This window comes from Heliangelus exortis, chromosome 2 (genome assembly GCF_036169615.1).
Source record: "Heliangelus exortis chromosome 2, bHelExo1.hap1, whole genome shotgun sequence".
Taxonomy (NCBI): Eukaryota; Metazoa; Chordata; class Aves; order Apodiformes; family Trochilidae; genus Heliangelus; species Heliangelus exortis.
In genome coordinates this window covers 17,332,997-17,357,415 of record NC_092423.1, presented here as the reverse complement: position 1 = coordinate 17,357,415, position 24,419 = coordinate 17,332,997, and the positions used below count along the sequence as shown (strand labels likewise).

The following is a 24,419-nucleotide window of genomic DNA, read 5'->3' as shown; positions in this document are numbered from 1 at the left end:
CCAGAATCAGAGGGCTCCCATCTCTTGGGACACCTGCATTATCAGACACTGTTTTCCAAGGACTTGATTAGATGTGTAGGAATTGGCAAATGTATTGTGTCTGCAGAGCACAGCAGGGAAGAACATCCTCAAATAGTACAAATCAAGTCTGTATTAAGTCATTGATACAGCAGTCATTTGAAACAAAGGTTTAAACAAATCTAGATGTGTGCTCAGAAGAAAAATGAAGTACAGAGCATTTTCAGGCACAAAGGCATCTTAAGCTATCTTCACCTCCTCTATGAAGACAAGCTGAGGAAATTTGGGTTGTTAAGCCTAGAGAAGAGGCTCCAAGGTGACCTTATAGCAGCTTTCCAATATCTGAAGAGGGCCTGTAAGAAAGCTGGGGTAGGACTTTTTCATGGGTGTGTAGTGAAAGGACAAAGAACAATGATTTAAAACTTGAAGAGAGGAGATTTAGGTCAGATGTTAGGAAAAATTCTTTCCAGTGAGGGTGGTGAGGCACTAGAACGGGTTTGCCAGGGAAGTTACGGATGCCCTATCCTTGGAAGTGTCCAAGGTCAGGTTGGATAGGGACTTGAGCAACCTGATCTAGTGGAAAGTGTCTCTGCCCATGGCAGGGGGTTGGAACTAGATGATCTTTAAGGTCTTTTCTAACCCTTGACATTCTGTAATTCTATGTGTCTTATCTGCTGGCATACAGCTCACGTTTTCATTCTTCTTTCCTAATAAATCAAACAAATTCACTTCTCCTTCAACAAACAGCATATTTTACAGTGTATACTAAATCTTTCAAATTTTTTTGATCTCCTGAGTACAGTATGAGGCTTTTATTTGAGTTTGATGCAAAGCATCTCCAGCTCTTTACTTGAGACACCTGCATTTAATCTATGGATATACTCAGAAGTTTTTAATACTCTGAAAGAGAAGGCTGCAATCACGCAACTCAGATGTGATTACCAGTCTAAATCACTCACCGGGTCACATTTGCTTTGAAAGCCCAAATCTATCATATGGACTCCTGAACCAATTTCAACTTATTATTTAAAACAATGAACCAAGTCAGGAAATAGTGTGACAAAACACTTAATCAACATCCCACATATACAGAGGTCCTGAAGACTCTTACTACATGTCTACATTATTGACTGCAGTATAATAGAAAAATACCCAAAGGACACTTAAATGAGCAACTTTAGGTACCATTAGCAGTCAAGTTATAATAACAAGGAGCTCAGAAAACTCTCATTTATCTGATGAGTAGCAGTTCCCAATATAAACATAGTTGAGGTTTGCATGAAACTGAGGTTTGCATGCCAAAACCCACAAGTATATCCAGTTTTCCCAATATAAGTTGGCACTTAATAAACTCTATTTTATAACTTACTTAATAAACTCAGTTAATGTTGCAACTGGACAAAACATTTAAGCATATTCAGGATACACTAATCTCTCTGCTGTTCCTTCCTCCTCAGAGTGGGGACTGCTCACACTCTTCCCCTGGTCCAGTGTGGGGTCCCTCCCACAGGAGAGAGTCCTCCACAAACTTCCCCAAAGTGAGTCCTTTCCACAGGTTGCAGTTCTTAATTAACTGCTCCAGTGTGGGTACTTTCCACGAGGCACAGTACTTCAGGAATTGACTGCTAAAGCATGGGTCCCTCATATGGTTACAAGTCCTGCAAGAAAACCTGCTCTATCTTCTGCTCCTCTCTTTACTGGGAGTATACACCTCTACTGAGGTCCACAGGTCCTGCAAGGAGCCGTGGGCTTCCCATGGAGTCATAGTATCCTTTGGGTGCACCCACTACTTCCATATTGGTTCCTACACAAGCTGCAGGTGGCTCTCTGCCATGAACCACCCTGACCTGCAGCGAGACCTCCTGCCTCACATGGACTTCACCATGGCCTGCAGGGGAACCTCTGCTCTGGCACCTGGAGCACCTCCTCCCCTTCCTTCCTCACTGACCTGAGGTGTCTGCAGAGCTGTTTCTCTCCTATATTCTCATGCCTCTCTCCAGCTGCAGATGTTGCAAAGTTTTTTTCACCCTTCTTACCTCTGCTATCCCAGAGGCACAACTATTGTCATTGATGGGCTCAGCCTTGGTCAGTGGTGGGTCCACCTTGGAGCCAGCTGGAATTGGAAGCTAGATAATTTTTGTTCATAAACAGATGCAGCAACTTCTGCAAATCCTTTATCCGCAGTTCTTCTTTTAGAGAAAATGCTATTTAACCCAAGGATATATATGTATTTTGACAGGAAAGGCTTTTAAGCATTAACACCCTTCTAGTGAGGAAATTTCATACAGCCTTTTAAGGCTACTTTCAAGACATGCTATTTAACAGGATTGCACTAGACTGCTTGGAGAGCAGCTAGTTTCATTTCTGAAGAGCCTACGATCAATAGATGCAATCCTGCAGATCTCAGCACGTCTGCAGAGCTCCGAGGAAGGACTGAAGGAAGCTACAGAAACTGCAGCTGGGCAAGATCTCTTTTAGCAATAATGACTCAATTATTTAATGCAAACAAGAATTTCCTGAATTCTCCTTTTGCAAATCATTTCCCTTTAATGAATTGAGGGCCAGAGTGTGAAAGACATATATTTGCATGTAGCTAGAGAGATACTGAAGTCAGCATATAGATAAGACAGCTATTTGGAGGCCCACTCACTACCTGTTTTTGTCAGGTATCACTAGCACAGTGGCAGAGGCACTGGCACTATCACAGCCAGGATCTCCTAAGCCTCATTTTAATGCAAACCCTCCATGCAGAGGAAGGGGCACGAGCCTTGCTTGCACAGCATGCTTCCAGACATGGATGTATGGAGGTTGTACAAGTATCAGATCCCTGAAGAAAAACATGAGGTGAATCTGAGAGAGACATTGTATTCAGCAATCAGAGATCAAGAGGTTTTTTTGCTGTTATGGAAAGGGTATAACCTGTATCAGCTGCTGAAGGACAGATGAAAAGAGGCAATTTTAGATCCAGCCTGTGGGAGGATGGTTTTCTTTTCACCAGTATTTCACAAATACTTCTTTTCTCTTTCCTCTGAATTTGCTCCTTGGCTAATTTAGGCTATGTCTATGATGACTGTAATCCCCTTATGGGAATTATTTCTTTGAGCCCTTCAAATCAGTACAAATGCAATCACTGAAAAACACATTATGTAAAATTTCCCAGTTCTGCTTTTGGTGGAAAATGCTTAAATAAATACCAGTTTGGCCTCAAATTGTTTTTTCAATCCATTTCAAAACTATTTCTGAACAGAGGTTATCTGACAGCACCTCTTCTGCATTTAGATCTAATAAAGAGTAACATCTCAAAAAAAGAAGCAGTTGTATAATTTAAATTAATCATAAAGAATCTCTTCTGAGAACACATGAGCTTTAGCTAGCACAGACCCTGACAAAAGAATAGCTGTGCCACTGCAAAGGTCTGATCAGGGTAACCTCCCCCAGCACTGTCAAAGCTTCCACATCTGGCAAACAGCCCATGAAGCACCAAGGCAGGACACACTTCTTTTTAAAAATGCATTCTCATTTTTCTTTTCTGTATTAATAGAATGGTAGCAGTGACCAAAATAAACTGTACTGCTCTTTTGACACAACCATTTATTGGTGTAGCAGCATCAAATGCAATTTTCATCTTCTCAGATCTACGGGTACAACAGTGGGAAAATGGAAAAGAAGTAGACTAGGTGAATGCTAGAAATGTGTATTATTGCTGTGCATATTCAGTCACACTTCAGCAAACACAGGTTACTAATTCAGATAACACCCATAAAATTCTGGTCCCAAAAAAGTCAATGGCAAAAATCATAATAGCTGCAGTTAGCCTTCCTCAGGACAGAACATAAACACAAATGAAGCCTTATTGATTTATTTATTTCAGTAAAGTTCTCTTAAAACATATTGCAATACAATATTAACAGAGGCAGGTGTCTAAACAGTATTTTTAAAACAAGGTAATATTTCAAAGTAGAAATTCCATTAAAAAGCACCATTTGAAACCAGAGTAGTTTTCACAGTGTACTGCAATCTGCAGAGACCACAGAACCGAAGAAACATCCACAATATTAAAATAGATTTAACATATTCTACCCAGTTTTAACTTCACGGAAAGCATTACAAAATTGTATAGGTAATAAAATATATTCAGGGAAAGTCTTTGAATTTGCAAAATGTTTCACAATACAAAAGTATGCAGGTTTTTGCAAGACAAATTCTTTTTCCTCTTGTATGCAGCACTATACTGTAATGGTCACGTTTTCTGTAACAACATGCTGCCCATTATCTGCAAACATAAATGAAATAACCACCTGCCTTCCTCAATGTATTAACTTCAACTCTTTCTGTACAGCTAGATTCTGCCAGCCTCATACTTACTGTATTACTTCATTAATACCTCAACTGGAAAAGCTCTCAGGAAAAATTAAGAGACCCTTTCTCCAGCTACTTTAACCATGTTTAGGTACACAGCCTCAAACAATGCAAAAGAAAAGGTTTCTAATTAATTCTGTATGTCACAGTATTACATTGTGGTGCAAACAGAAAGAAACAGTATGAAAAAATGAATATAAGAAGTTCAGAAGTTTTAAGTATAAAAAAGATATACCTGTCAATAAAATATGCAACTTGTTACAGCAAATGGGATATGCCATAAAATTAGCATTCACCGTATACCATCTGATTCCTCTTGAAATTAATCTTATTTAGGATCATGGTGCCATAGTACCACTTAATTTTCCATGGTATGAGGCAATATATATAATTTTCATAGATGCAAAGGATATATACTGTGCCATCAATTAGACTATCATAAATATGCACTGATTCCAACATTACAAATGTTGGGATTCCATTAAATTACTCCAAGTCCATGTTACTATAACCAAGGTCAGTGACCTATGGATTCGGGCTTTTTTTTTTTTTTTTTTTTTTTTTTTTTTTTTTTCCCAAAAGGAAAAGATGTAAAAGGGGCTCAAATTTGAGCCTTTTCTTGCTTAAAATAAGGCTAAGTTTGCCATAAGCTGAAACTGGTACTATGTGTTTAATGAGAGTTTTTTCCCCATCATGTGAGTACCTTGCCATAGATATCATTATCAAAACAGTATTAGCTGCATTATCACCACCAGATGGATACCACCAACCAACATTTGCATAATGCAGGATTTGAGCTTCAGTTTCTTCTGTGTTCAAGCAATTTCACCAACACCACAATCTTACTCAAATAAAGCATATTCATACAAATAATGTAATTAGATTTTTCTACATGCTATATATATAGGTGAATGCTGACTATAAAGTAACATCTGCAGTTTGCTTAAGATGCATCAGCTTATGTCTAACATCAGATTCTGGTATCTGCTACCCAGGTTTAAATCTAGAACAACTCTTAAGTTGTCACCATACTGGAGATGGCAGCCTTTAACACAACTGCACACAGAAAAATAAGGGTGTTTGTTTGTGAGAAAGTGTCTTTCCTAACTTCCTCTAAAACAAAACTGTAAGTGCATCATTTCAACATTGCCTTTCCCTGAATATGTGCCTTACAAATAACCCAAGCCTGCTCTCTATAGAGCTCCTCTTACATCATATGCATCCTTGCACAGCAATGAGGCACCTGCTTGTGTGAGAAAGCAGACCTTTAACCCCCTCCTCACAAAATCACCTCTTTGTGGAGAGGAGTTTGTTTGAGAAGGCATGATGGCCTTGGTGTCACCTAAGAATCATTTCACTAGTTTGCCATTCTAGCAGATGGATATGTCAGAAAAGTTTTGCCTCCTGTGGGATCTCATCTTTTCACAGTAGATTTCCAGACTGAAGTACTTAGAAAAACTGCACTGCTCCCAGGTATTGCAGATCTTCTGTATATAATAAAAACATGTGCTCTCATTGCACAAGTCTTCCTCTACCACAAAAAAATATATTCTGTAATAATAACAATATTTTGCAAATATTGAGCACCTTAATATTAGCTTTATTCTATCCTTCCTTATGTTCTTGAAAGACAGAATGAGCTTAGCTACACGAAGGCACTGAGATCTCCATCACAGACCTTTGAGTATAAACTTGTAAAAAAAAAAAAAACGAAAGACAACTGCAAGTGTTAAGGACATAGTTAAAAAGTTACAAGTAAAAACAGAGCCACCAGATATATATTGCATTTGTATTCATCTTCCCACAGAAAATTATAAGAGGAGACTATACAGCAAAAGCAGAGTGACCTCTAGTTTGAGGCATGTTCTCTCTAGAAAACACAACATTTTATGAGATGTAGACAAATTAGCCACAAAGTGCTTTTAGTCTTGCTGTTAGCTGCAGTGAAGTAACTGAAAGGCTTCTATTATTTGCCTGTGATGCTTTCAGCTGCAGTAATAATAGGTATGCACTTACCCTCACCTGCAATTTCTTGCGGTCCAGAAGACTGCTTTATTAAAAAAAAAAAAGAGTTTGATCTGAATTCGAAGTTCCCTGCCTGAAGACATTAACAGAAATAAAGCCTCATAACACTGAAAGCTTTCTTTTCTTTAAATACCAATGATTCAGTTAGGATTTATTTAAATATCCCTAAAAATAGAGAGCATTTTAAGTGGGACATGCTCATGTCAACACAGTATAAGTTGTCAAATATGTATAGAATCAGAGTACAATCCGAATGCAATTTAAACCCCAGTTCTGTGCTAACTTTGCTGTACAGAAATTAGGAAGAAATCCATAAAATAGATATACTTGTTCCATGTTCATGAGTGATCTGATTAATCCTTCCACGCACACAGTCAAGAGAAACTGATATGAGTGTTCCATTACGCACTGCAAAAGATGCACGGAGGGACACACTGGTCCATGTGCTCCCCTCTGGCATCTGACCTGCAATCTGCTGAGCAATTGCTGTGGGCTGCATGTGATTCATGGTCAACTGATTGAGAGTCATTTTGAGCACATTGCATGAGTGGATGAGCTTTAAGTTAAATGCAAGACTGGCAACACCCTTTTCAGTAAAAATGAAATACTTCTGAGCAAGCTGTCCTGAAGAAACCAACTGTATCTGTTTCTCATCGGGTGAGACCTGGGTGAAATCCAGTAATTTATTCCTCACAGCTCCAGTAGGCAGACCTGTAACAGAAACTGTTGCTGATAGGGCACTAGAAACTGCTGAAGGGATCCAGATGAGGCTGAACATACTAATTCCAGAACTATCTCCAAAATACCGAACATTACACTGTGCAGGAGAAAGTATCTCAAAGCTAATCAAATCTCCTGCATCAACTCTCGTGGCCCCAGAAGCAGATATTGAGGTATCTCTGTAATTCACCCCAGATTTAAATACATTCATTAATTCTCTGTTGGTACCGTTCCTATTGATATAAGAAATTAAGGAGAAGCCCTCCCGGACACATGTATGACCCATGGAATACAGTGCTTGGTGGAACACAAATTTGACAACACCAGTTTCAGTGAACTTTATAGCTCTGCCATCATGAGATAAGCTTAGCATGTAAGGATCAGAAATGGATATTATTTTAAAGGCAGGTCGATAGTTGGTTTGGTAATGCATTGCTGTTGACATCTGTGCACTGAGTGCCACAGCACCCGTGTCATGTGACAACCAAAACAAACTGAGTGGGGTATTAAGATCATAAATATTTAAGTCTTTGCTTTGATTGCAGAATTGATTTGGGCTCCTCAAATACACAGAAAGAGTTTGGCTGGGCTCCACTTCAGCAGCACTGCTTAAACTAGTGCTCTGGAAATACTTCCCCTCCGGCTGCTCAATGCGAACACCACTCAGTTCCTGGCCTTCCTCGCTGCCATTCAGCTTTAAGGAAAGTTGCAAAAAATTCCTGCAGTTGTGCTTTACTGCAAAATTTAGGTCAGTCCACAACAGACCGTGTTGCCTGAATACCAGGCTGTTATCTTCAATGGACAGAATTTCACAGGGAAGCTTTCCCTTTACCTTCAAGGTCAAGCCAGAGTAGACCTGAGAGATGCCAGACTTCACAGAAGGTAGAATGATGTTTGCAGCCCAAGATTCTGAGAGTCTGCTTTCACTGGTTGCTGAACAAACTGTGTCACTGACAGTGGAACATGGTGTGGCGACCATTCCATCTTCACATTTTAAACATGCTTGGCATTCTTGCATTTCCTTATTAAAGAAATACTCCTCACCACACAGTCCCAAAGCTGCATCTTTCTCAGTAATTCCAAGGCATCGGAAACCACCTATTCACAGGAAACAGATGATTTTTATTGCCATTATCTTTAAAACAATAAATCTAAGAACTCTGTAACTCACGTATCAAGCATCTTTGGTAACACATCTTGTCATCAGAGAGAAAACTGAAGACAATTATGGTGCTGGCTCACTTTGCTCTATTAAGGATACCTAATAGCAAACACAGGAAATACTTAGGGGTAACTCATCTTGCCCAAGTCAAATCCTGTGCTTTAGAGCGGGAAAGCAGCAAGATAGGGTGGCATAGGGGCAATTCTAACCAAATCCTGCAAAGGATCAGATACAATTACATTGCTGGAAGGACACTCTCTCCCTTCCCCTAGGTGAAAGGCATGGTAACTAACTGGTGCACTGGGCAGCAAAAATATTTTCAGCTAATGGAGAATTTTCCTATGCAAGGAGAAATGTGCATTGTCTGCCCAGCCATGTTAAGGGGTAGCACGGCTGAAGCAGTGCTTTTCAATCCAAGAGACATGGACTGCAGACATTCTGGTAGTTTGTTAGGAACCTGAAAGGAGCAAGTAGGAAAAACAAAACTGTAAACAGCAATCTTGAAATCATGCAGAAGTCCACAAATTTAAAAGGTGGAAAAACACTGTGCTAAGACACTGGACAGCAGTGTTCGTGATCAATTTTTAAAAAAATAAGAAAATAAAAATGAAAAAAACTAAATAACATCTAGAGGTGCCATTTGAAATTACTTTATGTGACGTAAAGCAAGTTTGTGCTGTTAAATGAATGGTACACTGTGACCGCAGTGGATCAAAGAATATATACCCAAAGAGTGAGTTTTTAAAACAGCCTGTAATTTTCTATGGCAATTTTCCAAAAGCAAGCTGCCTATGCCTCCATCTGCAGTGACTGGTGCCCACAATCTTTGTGCACAGAGCCTTCAGGATCTAAATCAGCACACACGATTTGAAGCACCCTAAAGAATAACACTTGCAGTTTGTGCCTCAAAGCTTAGTGACTAAACCACTCTTGCTTTTTTACCTGCAGTAAAGTCAGTAATCATCTTTCTTATAGCCCTTCTTAAATATCCTTTACTACCCAAAAAAACTGTGGCAGGCATTTACTTTATTCCTCAGCTGGAAAGTTGCTCAATCTAAGCCAGGATTAATCCCAGTATGAGACTAAAAGCATTTGACACAGACCTCAGCAAGCCCTTTTTCTCCATTGCTAATTCCAGTGTGGAGCTGGCTATGCAGGCTGCTGAGGCGGGCACATACACACATCACAGATACCACAAACCTGCAAGACAGAGCAGGATACACACACCTGGTCCACAAGGGAGGTCAGAATATCAGCTAAAATTCACTTCTGATACTACACTGTTCAGCAGAAAACATCAGACACTGTTAATTTATACAGGCTTCATATATTCACCCTCATATCTCTCCTTTTATGTTTTATTCACTACTGATATGTAGGACTATATGATTGATGATGTGAGAAGATTCTTTCTGAGACCAGGTATCATTTTCCCAAAAGAGCTCATAGCAGAGCAGAAAGATTTGTCTATTTAAATAAAAATCAAGAGAAACTTAGCAATTTGTTCCCCTGAAAGTGTCTGGCTTTTTTTATAAGAAACAGAAGCCAAATAAGTAAGATCCCATTTTTTCAACTAAGAACATTCTAGGGGGAATAAAAAAAAAATCCCAGATGAACTTTCCTTTTGTTAATTGGTCTTAACCATGGCGTACCTGTTCTCTTGACCCTTTTTAAATCATTCTGCTTCTGAAACTTTTCACTTCAATGGCTCCCCATCACTAAGAAATACTTGATGAGCTGCTATTGAGTACAAAAATGCAGCTGATTCACACAGCAGAGATCTGCAGTAGTGCCTAGAAATACTTTTTATATTATTTGCTTCTTTAAAATATATTAATGTATATTTAAGGATTTTTAAATAAATACCAAGTTTTTACCGCTCTTTTGCTATCTGACAACATTTCTATTTTTACTGACAACATTCTGTTTTTACTGATTAAGTACCTCCAACCATCATTGCTCCCAGATGACTAGCCTTTAACCAAATAACAACTCCCATCCTAGATGAAAGCAAGGAAAAGGATCAGAGACAGAAGGTATGCTGTAGAGGAAAGTAGAAGAGTGAAGAAAGAGACTCATAGTTGCATGCTTCTTTATTGTTGTTTGTTCTGTCTCCCTTCACACTGCACAGTGAACATGAGTTGCTAGAGACGCAACAACCTTTGCGTGCAGCTCAAGAAACCACAATCAACATCTGGAAGTCATATGTCAGACCAAATCCTCATCTCCCCTCCATTACCCAAAACAGACATTGAGTTTCAGCCTCCCTTTTGACAAGTTAATTGCACTTCTAGAAGATAATGAGCTCTAATGAACAGACAGGCTGAAAGTAGCAGTCCTCTCCAATAAAAAATAAAAAGATCGCTCTCTCTTTTGTGACAGACAGGGACGGCTCTGACAGGACGTTGATTCCTGATCCAGGTGATGGGAAGTAGTTTGCTTTCATGTCTTTACAAGCCACCATTAAAACCAGGAGAAGAGGAAGCAAGAGAAGAGTCCTTTCCTTCCTTCCAAAGACATTGCTACTGCCTTTCTATGGTCTGACACCCCCCCACTATCCATCTATTTTCTTGGCAGTGTTTTGCCCTCACTTACTATCCAGCAGTTTTGAAGGCCACTCTCAGTCTGGGTCCCCCCACAAGTGGATAAATTCCTCACAACCTTCCCTCTTCCAAGCCACAGACTAGAGGAGCACCAAATGATTACCACATTGGTGCCTCTCCTTTCTTAGAGCTGGGGCCTTGTGGCTTTCTTCCACAAAACCACCAACTCAAACAAACCCAGTCTCTTACTTAAGAGGAGACAATGTCTTACACCTTTCCAATGCTCTGTCTCAAATTCTGTGGCAAGACACTTAGGCTGTCTAAAAGTGTCTTGCCTCCTCTTTTGTAAGACTCATGGCACCTCCTTTACAGCATTTGTCTCATAAAGCAACTCTTCCTCTAGTAATTTCCAGCTTACTGTACTATTTGTAGTAATAATATCCAACTCACCACAATTCCAGCTCAGAGGAAGTAAGGACAATATAAGTGAGCCTATGTCCTCTTTTAATTCTTTCCTCGGAGCAGTTCCCTTTGTCTCCCCCAGTGGAAGGGCAGGAATCATACAAAATCACTCAGAATCATCTGAAAAGAAGCCCCTGACCCTCAGAGAGGTATCTTCTTTTTACAAGTAAGAAGTCTAGAGCAGGAAAAACATAAGACCTAACGAAGCCCTCCCTTGGTTATTTGACTGGGAGCCTTCAGGCAGAGGTCACAACTAGCTAAATGCTCTATTTGATCACAGAGTTCCTTTCAAGGTTTTTTGGCCAACCAGAAATCAAAGAAGTAGAAAGAAACCCAGTACCTGGATACAAATTGCTCAGTATGTCTCTTAGTTTTGCTTTTACGTGTCTGCCATGCGAATTAATGAAGGCAAAGTCTGCAGTGCAGAATTCCTGTCAACTATGTTCTTAAATGCCTGCAAAATTCCGCCCCCCACAGTGGTAGAAACTGTTCAGTATTTTCTCAGTATCTGACAATATTGTTGCCAAATAGAACTATTTAGTTAAAAAAGAATAAGACTGATGATGGGAGGCCTTATAAGCACCTTCATTAGATCATATCAAGTATCTACCCCGGTGCAGCAGAAGGAAAATCCCAACTATTTTTCTCCACTAGGAATAATGCGGATTTTTACCCCATTTGCACTAGCATCAACAACAAGGAAAGTCAGGTCATAAGTGAAAATTAAAACCAAAGCATATAAAACCCTACAAAAATAAAGTAAAATGGACCATCCAATGCTCCTAGAGGATACTACATCTTAAATAGCCCACTGTCCAGAAGAACTGCTATCAACTTAGAGCCAAGTGGTTTTCAACCCCTCTGATTCCAGCAAGCTGGGTAAAACATTCAGGCCTGAGTCCTTTTCTATCTCTGTGGCCTGCTCCTGGAGCTCTAATTATTTTCATTCTTTAATTACCAGAGAACATTAACTTACCTGGAGTATTCAAGCACTTTATCCTCTCACCACAAATGCTTGGAGATTCAGTGCATTCATCTCTGTCCTGTAAATCACAAAGACCATATTGTAACACTTTAATGCAACAACTTCAATTTGAAACAGGCACTTCTTCAGGCTCTGTGACACCCATCTTCCAGTAAAAGGCGTGTGTGGGGACAGAGAGGGGACTGATCTCATAAGCACGCTGGAGCAAGACAACATGGTTTGGATTTGTCACCTGTTTTAACAAGTTATTCAAAAAGATTGTCCACAGAAAACAAGTAGTGTGCAGATGATGAGCTAAATGGATTGATTCTACAACTAAAACTCATTACAATGCATGATCTGTAAAACACTACCACAGCCCTGAGAGTCATGCATCATTCTATTCTTCTTAAGGATATTTTTTAGGAAAGGCTCTTAAGGACATTCAGTCTACAAGGAAGGTGCTAACTGAAAAACACAAGAAAGGTAAATGATAAAGTAGTATTTCCTGTCAATGAGCCCTCCTTTCACCCTGCCAAAGGCAGAGGGGAAATAATAACAGGCTAAATCTGCATTTACATGATAGCATTAATGAAAACTGAGACTAGCAGAGAGGGAACTCAGAAGACTCTTTCAGGTTCTCTTCTCAGTGTCTTAGGATTAGGTCACGCACTGTTCCAGCTCATAATAAGCTAAGAACTGGGGGCAACACTTGGCAAAGACACTGCTTGAAACAAGACACTCACTATATTTTTATATGTTTGTACGTTATGTTTAACCTGGAACTAGCTCTTATATTTAACTGACAACTTTTGTTTTCAAGCTTATAAATAAGTATCTGACCTCTAGGTTTGGCCAGTAAAGTTTTCCTCTGCTTTTCAGAGATTCCTGCAGTGGACTAAGATTAAATAAAAAAAGTCCAGCATGCATAAGTATACATGGTTTAGGATGTCTTTTTGTACCACAGTGAAAAAAATCAAAATTCTGCCAGCTGTGAGGTTTGGGAAAGCGTCACACCCAACAGGCACAAACCAGTACCCCATTAGAAGCAGGAAATTGTAAAGAGAAACCCACAAAAAACTTCAGGCAGACTTTGAAGTGTCATAGATCCATTCAGTAAAACACATGCTTCAAACTGGATCTTTCCAGCTCTCCAAATAGTTATTTCCAGAATGCTATCCGCATATGTACAACAAAATGGTTCATAAGCATTAACTGAAAGATATAGAATTATATTTCACCTGGCAAATCCGATCAGAGTTTGCAGAACACTCAGCCATTTGAAAAAAACCAGCAGGACACAATGTGCATTTTTCACATTGTGATGGTGTCTTTTGGAAATTGCAAAATTCATCCCTTTCACAAAGGCCACAGTCCAGCAAAGACTCCCCAGCACTTATTACTTTCGCATCCACTTCTACTTTATGCACTGAGTATGACTTCTGGAGATGATTTCTGACCTGGTTCTGAAGTCCTTGAAGATGACTTTCAAAATAATTTTGAATATCTTCTTGCAAACTCTGAAATGACATTTGTTTCACTGTATCAAAAAGCATGCCATACTGGACTTTGATCAGATCCATTTGCTCATACATTTTTCTTTGCTGCTCAAGAATCTCCCGTTGCTGGCCAACCAATATGTGCTGCTGTTCAGCAAGTTTCTGCTGCAAATCAACAATGATCTGCTGTTGGCTTTTTAGCATTTCAGTAAATTTTTCATGCCCTTTGGCAAGGTGCAGCTGTAGTATTAGGGCATCTTCAGACGGAACTTCATTTTCTCCTGAAATAGAAACAATCAGTTATTGTCCAAGAAAAGTAATTTTCCAGCTTGCTGTGTGATCTCTTCAAAGGCATTCATAATTTAATAAGTTTATGAAAAGTTTCACTAAATTCAAGCAATGGTTAGAAAGCCAGTTCTTCTACTATCTTTGTAGTCCTTTCGTGGGGCCACAAGGTTTTCAATTTTATAAGAAACAAGATTTATAGTTGTAGACATTATAAAAATTGTAATCAAGTCCCATGCTTCAGGGCACAGATTAATCATCAATGGAGTTCAATAACAGATTAATCATTCTTATGTACACGTTCAAATACAGTAAAGAGTAAATGACCAATTTCCACTGTAGAGGTGATAAAACAAAGTACTAAAATTTTCTGAGAACACTAAGCTATTAAGGGTTGTAAAAATAAGGGTCAATTGCAAAGAGCTGCAAAAGGAGTCTATGATAATGAGTAGTAGCAATAAAATGGCAAAAAGAAACTCAAAGGTGAAATGAGGCACCCACTGGAAAAAAACCGCAGAGTTTTTTTATATCAAATATTTTACTTGTAGGTTACCAATACTATTTGAAAACAATGTTGAGCTAGTACTTCTAGATAAAAATATTGGTCTACAGAGCCATATAAACATCAGTTCGATGCCCGCAGAGGTCAAAATGGCAAATAAAATGCTACAACTAATCAGAAGTACACAACAGAAGACAATGTAGCATTATGACATTATATTAATCAATAGAGCATCTTTACAGCATGCAGTTCTGGTTCTCCACCTCAAAAAAGGGCAAGTAAGAACTCAAATAGTTCACAAAAGGGCATCAAGGAAAATCTTATGTATGATACTGTTACTACATGAGAAAGTAAGTAGGACTTCTCAGACCTGGAGGAAAAAAAAGAACCCAATAAATTGCTGTATTACAGGTGTTGTAAAGCAAGTGGGTTCGGAAAGACTATTTGCTCTTTCTTCCAATATGAGAATTAGGGGCCACTAACTAAAGGCACCAGTTGCAACACATGCTAGAAGTTGAATCTTCAAAGCAGATGGAAAGCCTGTGAGGAAAAGGACAGCCCTTGCCTGTCCAAGTAAAGCATAACCACCTAGAAAAACAGCCAATGAAAGCTGGCATATTGAGGCTACCATGTTGACTGTTACTTGTTTCTTGGTAGGTTGATCTCCCTGTAAATTTTCTGAGAGGGACTTCATCCCTTTGTCCTGCATTAATATGGATTCTTACATGCTGGGATCACATGTGAGAACAGGGCTCCAGGCTAATGCTGCAATACAGTTACCAGTTACCAGTTATCAATAAAAATAGTATAAATGTAGTAAGTAATGAGCACAATATTCTTGTAACACCAGAAAAGCTAAAATCTAAATGCAGACCCCTAGGAAACTGCTACATAGTACTAACAGCCATTGCATTTACTGCCAAATGTGCTGTGTACGTCTGCCTCTCTCAGTAACTTCACAAAGAGATTATCTTGACTTTAAACTTGAACTTCAGGAATAGCATTAAATGATGCCCTTCTAGGCCTTTTGAGCCTTCTTCTCAGTGAAAAAGGTAATTAGAAATAACCTTCAGACAGGTGAGGAAAAGTCCAATTGCAACATTTAAAGGTCAGCCCAGGGAACTGTCTCACCAACTGCAAGGGAGAGTGAATCCTGTAGTCGAGGATATATCACCAAACCACTTTTTACCAAAACCACTTCTACTCCAGTTCTCAGTGGCTGACATTCAGATACCAGTAACAGTTCCTTTTTTAGTTATTCCAGCCATCACGTATGTATTGACAGGGAAAATACAGACTCTACTAAGGCAGGGTTACTGGGCTCAAAGGTCCCCATCCTGGGAATCTGGGCTTTTCTCACATTCACAAAACAAACTATTCAAGCAAAAAAGATTAACTGAAGCTGTGGTTAGGGCTTCATAAAGAGACATAAAGTAAATCATAAAGAGATATAAGGTAAACCTTATTTTTAAGCACAAATTAAAGGACCATTGCCTTCAGCCAGTCACTGTCTGACTTGCTGGCAGTAACAACAGCTAAAGTTTTAAGTACTAACTGCAGTGAAGCTTACTCACATGATGAACCAGCTTTCCACTATCTCTGCCCTAAAGGGCCTTACAGAACTTTGTAACAACAGCTATGCTCCAGTTACTCAATTTTGCTTTGCGGCTTTTGGCTGTCAAAAGCTCAGCTGGCAAGAACGTGTGGCCTAAAAATCCTCTGCAACTTTTTTTCTTGCCTCATTTTTATCTGTGTTGCAGCAGTTTGACTAAACTTAAACTTACTGGTACAAGAGCCCCTTCACTGCATGATAATAGTCAATGCTACTGGGAGTTCACAATGCCAGAGCAACAGAGAGTGTAATAAAGCTCTTGGACAAAAGAGAAGACTCAACTGAAAATAAACTACATTCAGTTAAGCAGAAGAGATATCTTGTTTGCCAAAAGAATTCTGAAGTAGAAGTCCAAAATAGATCAGATGCAACATGCCCTAAATGTGGCCTGGTTTCTACTAACCATATAAAGGCAAGGCACAGTGAACATGTCAGACAGAGATGCCTCTATCGCAGGTGTCTAAAATTATTACACTGCAAATGATATTTACACATTAATAGATGCCAGCAATCAAGTACCTTTTCACATTGCCCAGGCAAGGAACACCCATTAGCAACACTCAGATGTTCCCATAAGTACAGATGCAATATTACTTTCCTTGCACTCACATGCCACACACAGCAGTTGCAAGGTCAGCATTGCAGACACCTGCTCCATGCTTCCAGGATTAATCCATGGTGCAAACATATCACATACAAACCTCTGCTGCATTTCCCTAGTATGCCTGGAAAGGATACATCATCCTCAGGGCATATGCCAAGGACAAGGCAGTCCTCAGGCACAATCTGCAACTACGCAAGGTGCAGAGGCTAAAATCTGGAAATTGTCCTACTGTGAGGAAGGGAAAGTGTGATCTTGATGGGTACACGAGAGCACAGGGCCATCTGACAGTGCCAGTCACTCTGGTAACCACAGGAGATGAGAGCAGTGGGCTGCAGGCACATATAGCAACAGCATGAGCACCTACAAGCTTGTTCACCAGATTTGGCAGGCATGAGATATGGCAGCTGCACATTATTTTGCCCAAATGCAGATGTTTGCAGCTGCAGAGGAGTCTGCTCAAAAGAAAACAATAGAAAGATGGGTCTGATAGGAAAAATCAAGGATTTAATGTCAATTAATTAGGAAGAAGAGAAACACGGAGGAATACAAAATAAGACAAAACAGGTCCTGTGCATTCCTTCTTTTGGGATGCCAGTCTTGCATCTGACAGAAGAACTCACGGTGCTGCTGATAAACAGCAGTGAAAATCTGGCAGAGGTATGGGTTCATCTGCTTGGAAAAGGGAGTACAAGTCTGCATTCCAGCATCTTCACCAGGACAAAAGAAGCAATGCCTCAGCTGCAGCTGGCAGGAGCTTCCCAGACAGTAGCTGTCATGCTGGTGATACTGGCTGAAAAGGTGATGATGTTTGTGTGATGGTCACAGAAGGGCTGTGCTGGTTCTCGCAGGCAGGTGGTGGGCAATATCTGTCATCTGCCTCATGCAGATGAGCCTGCAAACACAGACATGGTGCTGGGAATCAGCCAGAGCCCCTGACATGTGCCTGTACCTTGGAAGGCTGATTCCAGGCATGGTTTTCAGCAGCATTCAAGTAGACTGCACCTCACATAAATGGAACTACATGACAGACTGAACAACAGATAATTCTGCTCACAAAAACAGAGGCTTCTGTCAGGTAAACAGTAGAGGAGGTCTCTCTCAGTGACTGAAGGATCATAGAATGGTTCAGGTTGGAAGGGACCATTCAGATCATTCAGATCCAACTCCCCTGCATGGGCAGGGATATCTCCTACTAGACCAGGCTGCACAAGGTCTTATACAATCTGGCCATAAACACTGCAATGGAAGGAACATCAGCAACCTCCCAAAGCAACATATTCCAGTATCTTACTACCCTCATGGTGAAGACATTTTCCTAATATCTAACCTAAATCAACCCTTTTTCAGTTTAAAACCATTACCCTTTGTCCTATCATTGCCCTCTCCAGTGAAAAGCCCTACCCCAGCTTTCCTGTAGCCCCTTCATGTACTGGAAGGCTGCTATAAGATCTTCACAGAGCCTCCTCTTCTCCAGGATGAACAGCCCCAACTCTCAGCCTGGTTTTGTAGCAGAGGCTCTCCACCTTCTGATCATCTTTGTGGACCTTCTCTGGACCTTCTCCAACAGGTTTATGTATTTCCTGTGATGGGGGCTCCAAAGCTGTATGCAGTATTCCAGGTGTGGTCTCATTAAGCACTACATTGTTCAGTCACCACCAGGGATGGTGATTTGACTGCCTTTCTAGGCAGCCTGTTTCAGTGTTTGACAACCCTTTCAGTGAAGAAGTTTAAAAAAAAAAATACTGCTGTATTTTCCTTTCCTCCTCACCCAGGTCACATGCTGAACACATCTCACTGCAAAGAGGAGTGGGAACATGTAGCACCCACTCCAAGTACTGGAGTCAACTCTGAGCACTTTGAGTAACCCCAGAGACCCCTAGAGCTCAGCTAAGCCTGTCTGGAGCATATTCACTAGTACACTTAAGAGATCCCTATATTTCCTTCAGAGGGACTTCTGCTGGTGCCTATATGTTACTGACCACCATGGGCAATTCCCCCTGAATCTGGTTCTTCCCCATGAAGCTACATCTGTAATTGCATACCTATAAGAAAAGATCCTGCCACATCTGCATAGGACTTATCCACAAAATTTCATAGCAGGAAAGCCACCATCTCCACAACAGATTTGGCACAGCTCTTGAGAGTGTCTCAGTACCTCCTAGCAGAGCTCTTTAAAAGACCAGAACTACAGTGTTTCTTCATGATCCTTAACTGCATTTGCCCAGTTGTGCTCATTGCATGCTGTTTGAGTAGCAGCTCTTCCTGAGACAATCATAAATGCATTTCCCTTACTTAGATGTCTGATTACCACACTTTGTTCTCTTTTTTCCAGCAGACAAGCTACCCTGGAATCGCTATGCAGAGCCATGCTCACTCATTTCCAAGAACCCACCACTTCAGCTGCAGATGGGGACAGGACAAGGTATTCTCTGCACTAATACAGGAAACCCACTGACCTGTGTCCAAGATGAAGTTTCAGGCAAACACAGAGAATGCTAGGTGTTGCAGGCAGAGCAGAATATCAGATGCTCACTTGTACACTGACTTGAAGGAAACCAAGGATGGCTTTTTTTTTTCCTGATGCCAACCACATGGAATTTCTGCTAGGTGTTGATGACTCCATTATGCTATTCTTCCATTCTGAGGAGAGAAAGCTGGATGATGAAGGCCTGGGTCCAGTCTTTGGAATGGGCAGAACATGCATATGTGCCCTTTGCAGTTTGAACAGAAGTATGTCTAGAGTAGGTCTCATCCAAACCATGATTGCTGCAGTGGGCCTAAGGTGTAAGCTGGTGCCACTCACTGGCCACTGCAAAAGCAGTGAGAGGGGAGAACTTCTGACAGAGCAGTTGTCCTCATCTGAAAACTCTCATACACAGAAGCTCATGTGTTATCACAGGTTTGTTCACAGTGTGCTTCCATGCTGACAGTGTTCTTCATGAGATTATTCAGTTAAGTGCTGTGCACTGTTTTCCCTCCAACATGTAGGATGCTTTGCTCCAACATGTAGGAGATGAATACACAGATCTGTGACTGGCACTGCCCAAAAGGTAGCATTCATTCTTGATGTATTCAAGGACTTTGTAAAGGGAAACTTCTAACCACACTTCTCTTCCTCCAAGACTTCACCCAATACTAGGCCTGCAAGGAAGATAAAATTGAGAGAGTACTGTGAACTCTGTGTCAAGCCTCCAAAATCCCCAGCATCTTCACTCTCTGATGCTTTTGCTTTAATTTCCTTTATTCTGCTTTCCTCTGACCCACATCAAAAGGGACAGAGGATGTAACTCTAAGGCCTAGGAGATAAAGGGTGTACATAACTCACCATGTTAGCTGGAAGTGACAATGGTACTGGAGACTGGGCAGCACAGACTGATCAGGGTCCTCTAAAGATGGCCAAAGAATAAGAAGATGTTTGGAGAAACAGGTCATGTTTAGCTGGTTGTTCTTTGTAAGACCTTCACAGTGATACAGCATCATCCAAGAAGTATTACTCCATTCTGTTTATGCAAAATGCCCTTACTATTTGCTGGGGCTTGTATTACATTAAGATGGATTTGGTAAGGACAAAGAAAATGCAAATATCCTAGGTCCTTCCACAAAAGGGAGGCATAGCAATTACAATAATGGCACCAAAAGTATGCACAGAAGCAGAGAAAATGGAGGCTAACCACAGTGACTTCTCTGGTTTTGGTCCACCTTTTGTCATGGAACATACCGAAGCTCTCTAAGACATCTGGGAGCAGTATCAGGCAAGACAAAGGTAGACAATGTCACTGCACTAGGCACCAGGCAGGGTAAATTTCAGCCCTAGGACTGGAACTGCCACTAAGTTCTGGAGTCTGCTTTGGAGGAGGTAGCACTTCACCAAGTAGACATCAGTAACAATGCTTGGCATGTGCTCTGGTGTCTGAAGCAGCCCCAGTCCTCAGATTAGCCCCATGGATCTGACAAAGTTTAAACTACCTTCTTCAAGCTTTCCATTAGCTTTTAACATCAATGCGGAATAAAAGAAGTTACCTTTCCTCATGTATTTCATATATTTCAGATACAGCATTAAACCAGGCTCAAAAGTGCACTGTGGTCATTAAGGATCTGATGGTGCTTTTCATGTAGGTAAACCCATATACCCTTGGCAATTGCAAACAACTTCTGCTGACCTGTGAGTATAACCATGAACATACCTGGCTTCCTACAGGAATAATGCAATGATCACAGCTGTGCTCTCCTCATCTGACAGTCAATTGCTCTCAGTATTGTGCAGTAAGAGAGAATATGCATGGTCGTGAAGTTTTCATAGAATCATAGAATCATAGAATAGGCTGGGTTGGAAGGGACCTCAGAGATCATCGAGTCCAACCCTTGAACAACTACCGCCACAGTCACTAGACTATGGCACTGAGTGCCATATTTTCCTTGTTATTAGAGCATGACAATTTGTCAGCAGCAGAGTTTCTTAACAAAGCAGAAAGTTTCTTCTGAGCACACTCAGAAGTTTGCTCATCCTGAGTGTGGAACATACAGACACCCCACCGAAGCCTTGTATAATGTTGCTATAAATTTTAAACCTCAGAAATACCAGACCATGAAAAGAGAGACCGATAGTCTTACACTTGTTTTTAAAGTAGCACTAAAAAAGATTTTGCCATGTTTCATCTGCTGTGGGTCTCCTATGCACCCATGTGCATGTGGAGGGGAGATGAAGGGGAGAAGAGCCAGGGCAGCAATTCACCTACATGTCACAACAGCCAGTAGCAGATTTGCACCCTCAGTCCCCCGACATGGGGGGGTCTGATGTAGCCGTGCAGATGCCCTGTGCCCAGGCTTCCAGGTGTCCGAGCCCCTCGGCTCGGGGGACACTCCGTCCGGGCGTGAGGAGACTCCGCACCTCCGAGGCCGCGGCTCTCGCCAAGCTCTGCTGAGCCTCCTCGGCCCATGGGAACCCCGGAGAGACCCGGCCGCAGCCCTCGATGCCCTCCATCCCGGGGGTCCCTCCCGCCCTCTTCAAGGAGCCCCGCACCTGGCTTGACGTCGCAGGTGAGCTGCACCCCCAGGGCGCCACCGCCCAGCTCGGGGCCAGCGTAGGCGAAGTCGTCCCCCGCGAACTGGGCAGCTCTCTCGGCGGCACGCAGCAGGACGGGCTCGGGGCAGCCCTCACCGGGGGCGGTGCAGCCCGGGCTGCGGGGCCGCGGCCGCAGGCGGGCCGGCAGCCGGCACTCCAGGCCCTGGCATTCGCGGCGGGTGCCGTTGGCGGCGCAGTCTCCGCCGGGGCAGCCCTCCGAGGCGCCCTCCCTGCCGGCCGGCGGGCGGGTCGGCTGGTCGGCCTGAGGGGCGGCGGGCGGAGCCTTGCCCTGCGGCGGCCGCAGCGGCGTGGCGGTGTGGAGGAAGGAGCGAGGCGGGCGGGCCACCCTGCCGCCGCAGCGGGCCCCGCGGCACGGCGGGGGATCAGCCTCGCCGCCGCAGGGGGGGCCGCGGCAGGGCTCGGTGCTGCCGCCGCCCGCGCCCAGCAGCGAGAGGCAGACCCCGAGCCAGCAGCGCGCCCACCACAGACGTCTCCCCGGCATCTCCAGCCGCGCCTGCAAGAGAGGAGAGGCCGCGGTGGGTCAGGAGAGCTGCCCCTCTCTGCGGGGCGGCCCAAGCCCGCCGCTCCCTCCGCCCCAGCCCGGGGTGCGCAGAGCCGCGGTGCCCCCATCCCTCTCGCCCTCGGTTTTACAGGTCGCAACAGAGCGTCCCAAATCCGGGAAAAACTTTTTACACCGCTCATCCCCCCCCCCCCCCGCCCAGTACCGTCCCTTCCCGGCGTCTCCCGGAGTAACCTGCGGGAAGGTGCGGAACAGAGCCCGGAGCAAGTGCGGCCTCGGGGCTGCGCTCCTCGGAGCAGCTGCTCGCAGCGGGCACTGAGACTGACCTCCTCCAAAAGCTGGAGGGGAATGGAAATGTGCAACATTCCTGGGGCTTCGTTAGCATCAAATTTCCCAAGCGCCTCCCTTTAACTCCTTCGCTCCTCGAGCCCCTCCCGGATGCCCGGGGCAGTGGGGGCTGCCCCGCCGCTCCCCTCGGGATCCCGCTCTCCTGCCGGACCTCTGGCATTTCTTTCGCGGTGTTATCCCGAGGCAACAGACGAGGATACACACACGTTTTAAAGATCGGTTTTCATACCCAGTGGTTTTATTTCCTGTGGATAATAATAGTAATGATAATAATAATAATAATAATAATAATAATAATAATAATAATAATAATAATAATATAACAACAACAACAATCTCAAAACAACATGAATAAAGTCCACGCGCAACACAGTTTTTCTATAAAGAAAATTTCACGCGGCTGAAAAAAAGTTACTGGCAGTTTGGATTTCTTGTTTCTCACTTTGGTCGTCAGGAGCCTACATCAAAGATAACCACGGTCGGCACCTGCCGTTTTTTCTGAAGCTACCGATAGACGTAGCATAAGCGGAGTCAGGGGTCTGATTTTGACATTAAATCAGCCGTGCGGCTGTGGTGATAGCTATTGCTTTTTGATAAAGCAACTTTCCTAGACCCTTTCTGTCAGCGCTCACGCCGATGTGTGAGAAGCAGCATACCTTTCAAGTGTTCCGAAGCGTGAATAACGTCCCGCAGCAGGAGCCACCTCACTTATCTAATCTCTTCCACATGCTGCTGGGGGAAAGAGACACCAAATATGTGTCCACTTCAGCACTAATTGCGATGCTGCGTTTTGTCTATGAGAAGGTGCCCAGCACAGATAAAATAGCTATGGACAGAAGAACAATTACAGAAAATATTATTTATTGATTTTGCCTTCTTTCCAGATGCAGGCTTACACACATGTAAAATCCTTCTCAGAGTATTTTGGCAATGCTCTCACACTTTGCTATTAATTTCACAGAAAAGATGAGAGACAGCACATTGTTCTTCCCCCCCGCCCCCAAATTATATTTGAAACTTGTTGGAAATCTCCATTTTTTTTTTGATCCAGACTTGAGGATCTACAGTTTCTCATTGCTACAGAAAAAGTATACCATATGCATAATTTACAACTGTCTGGCCTTTTTTTTTAATGAGCATTACCTCTTTTGAATATATCATCTTGTGAAAACTGAAATGCTGTGCAGCAGCAGCTCCAGACTGAGAGGGGAGATACCCCCAGCTGAATTCTGTGTGGCTGGTAACCTGCCAGGTGTAGGTGTCCTCCCACAGGACAGAGAAATCTGGAAGTCATTCAAGACCAAGTCCTACATGAAACACTCTCAGCTCTGATCTTCAATTTAAGTAGGACTCTGGAGTCAAATACTCCTGAGAGATTCTAAGTTTTCGTGTGGTTTCCAATATCTATACCACAATAAGACAAGGAATAAATAGGGATAAACCTCCATGATCTGTCTTCCTAGGGAATCCATTGTCTGCTTCTGGTAGTATGGAAGTCAGCATGACCTGATATTTCTTCTGAATTAAAACCTCTGTTTTGTCAGGTTCCTTGATAGGTTTTGCAGCAAATACATTGCTACCACAGCTGTATTATTTTGGAGATCCATGCCAATGCATATAAAGCTAACCTAAAATGTAGGCTCATCCTTGGATCATCTTCAGATCATCCTCAGAAATGACACAGAAATGCTACAAAGTTTGGGATGATTCCTAGACTTACAGGCCAATAATTCA

General features: G+C 42.3%; 1 protein-coding gene and 1 long non-coding RNA gene across 3 annotated transcripts; both read right to left on the bottom strand.

Moving 5' to 3' along the window:
• Window positions 1–3,861: 3,861 nt before the first annotated feature.
• On the bottom strand, window positions 3,862–22,679 carry LOC139792121 (uncharacterized). The gene is made up of 5 exons (XM_071734991.1): window positions 22,572–22,679; window positions 21,776–22,331; window positions 13,495–14,033; window positions 12,266–12,332; window positions 3,862–8,220 (listed from the first exon to the last, which is right to left on the bottom strand). The coding sequence occupies exons 2-5, from the start codon at window positions 22,317–22,319 to the stop codon at window positions 6,701–6,703; spliced, it is 2,670 nt and encodes an 889-aa protein (XP_071591092.1). The 5' UTR covers window positions 22,320–22,331; window positions 22,572–22,679; the 3' UTR covers window positions 3,862–6,700.
• LOC139792122 (uncharacterized) lies at window positions 17,240–21,051 on the bottom strand. Of its 2 annotated transcripts, XR_011724149.1 has the most exons (3): window positions 20,940–21,051; window positions 20,081–20,141; window positions 17,240–19,896 (listed from the first exon to the last, which is right to left on the bottom strand). It is a non-coding gene; the product is annotated as an uncharacterized lncRNA (long non-coding RNA). The 2 variants fall into 2 exon arrangements; XR_011724148.1 differs by lacking the exon at window positions 20,940–21,051 and having other exon boundaries at window positions 20,081–20,226.
• Window positions 22,680–24,419: the final 1,740 nt, after the last annotated feature.

Bases quoted from the DNA above. Each gene is read 5' to 3' on its own strand.
- LOC139792121 (XM_071734991.1), bottom strand. From the start codon at position 22,319: ATGCCGGGGAGACGTCTGTGGTGGGCGCGCTGCTGGCTCGGGGTCTGC. The intron at 12,333-13,494 runs GTGAAATATAAT...TGTGATTTACAG, and splicing joins ACTCTGATCGGATTTGCCAG to GACAGAGATGAATGCACTGA. The intron at 8,221-12,265 runs GTAAGTTAATGT...TCCTGTGAATAG, and splicing joins AAAGTGCTTGAATACTCCAG to GTGGTTTCCGATGCCTTGGA.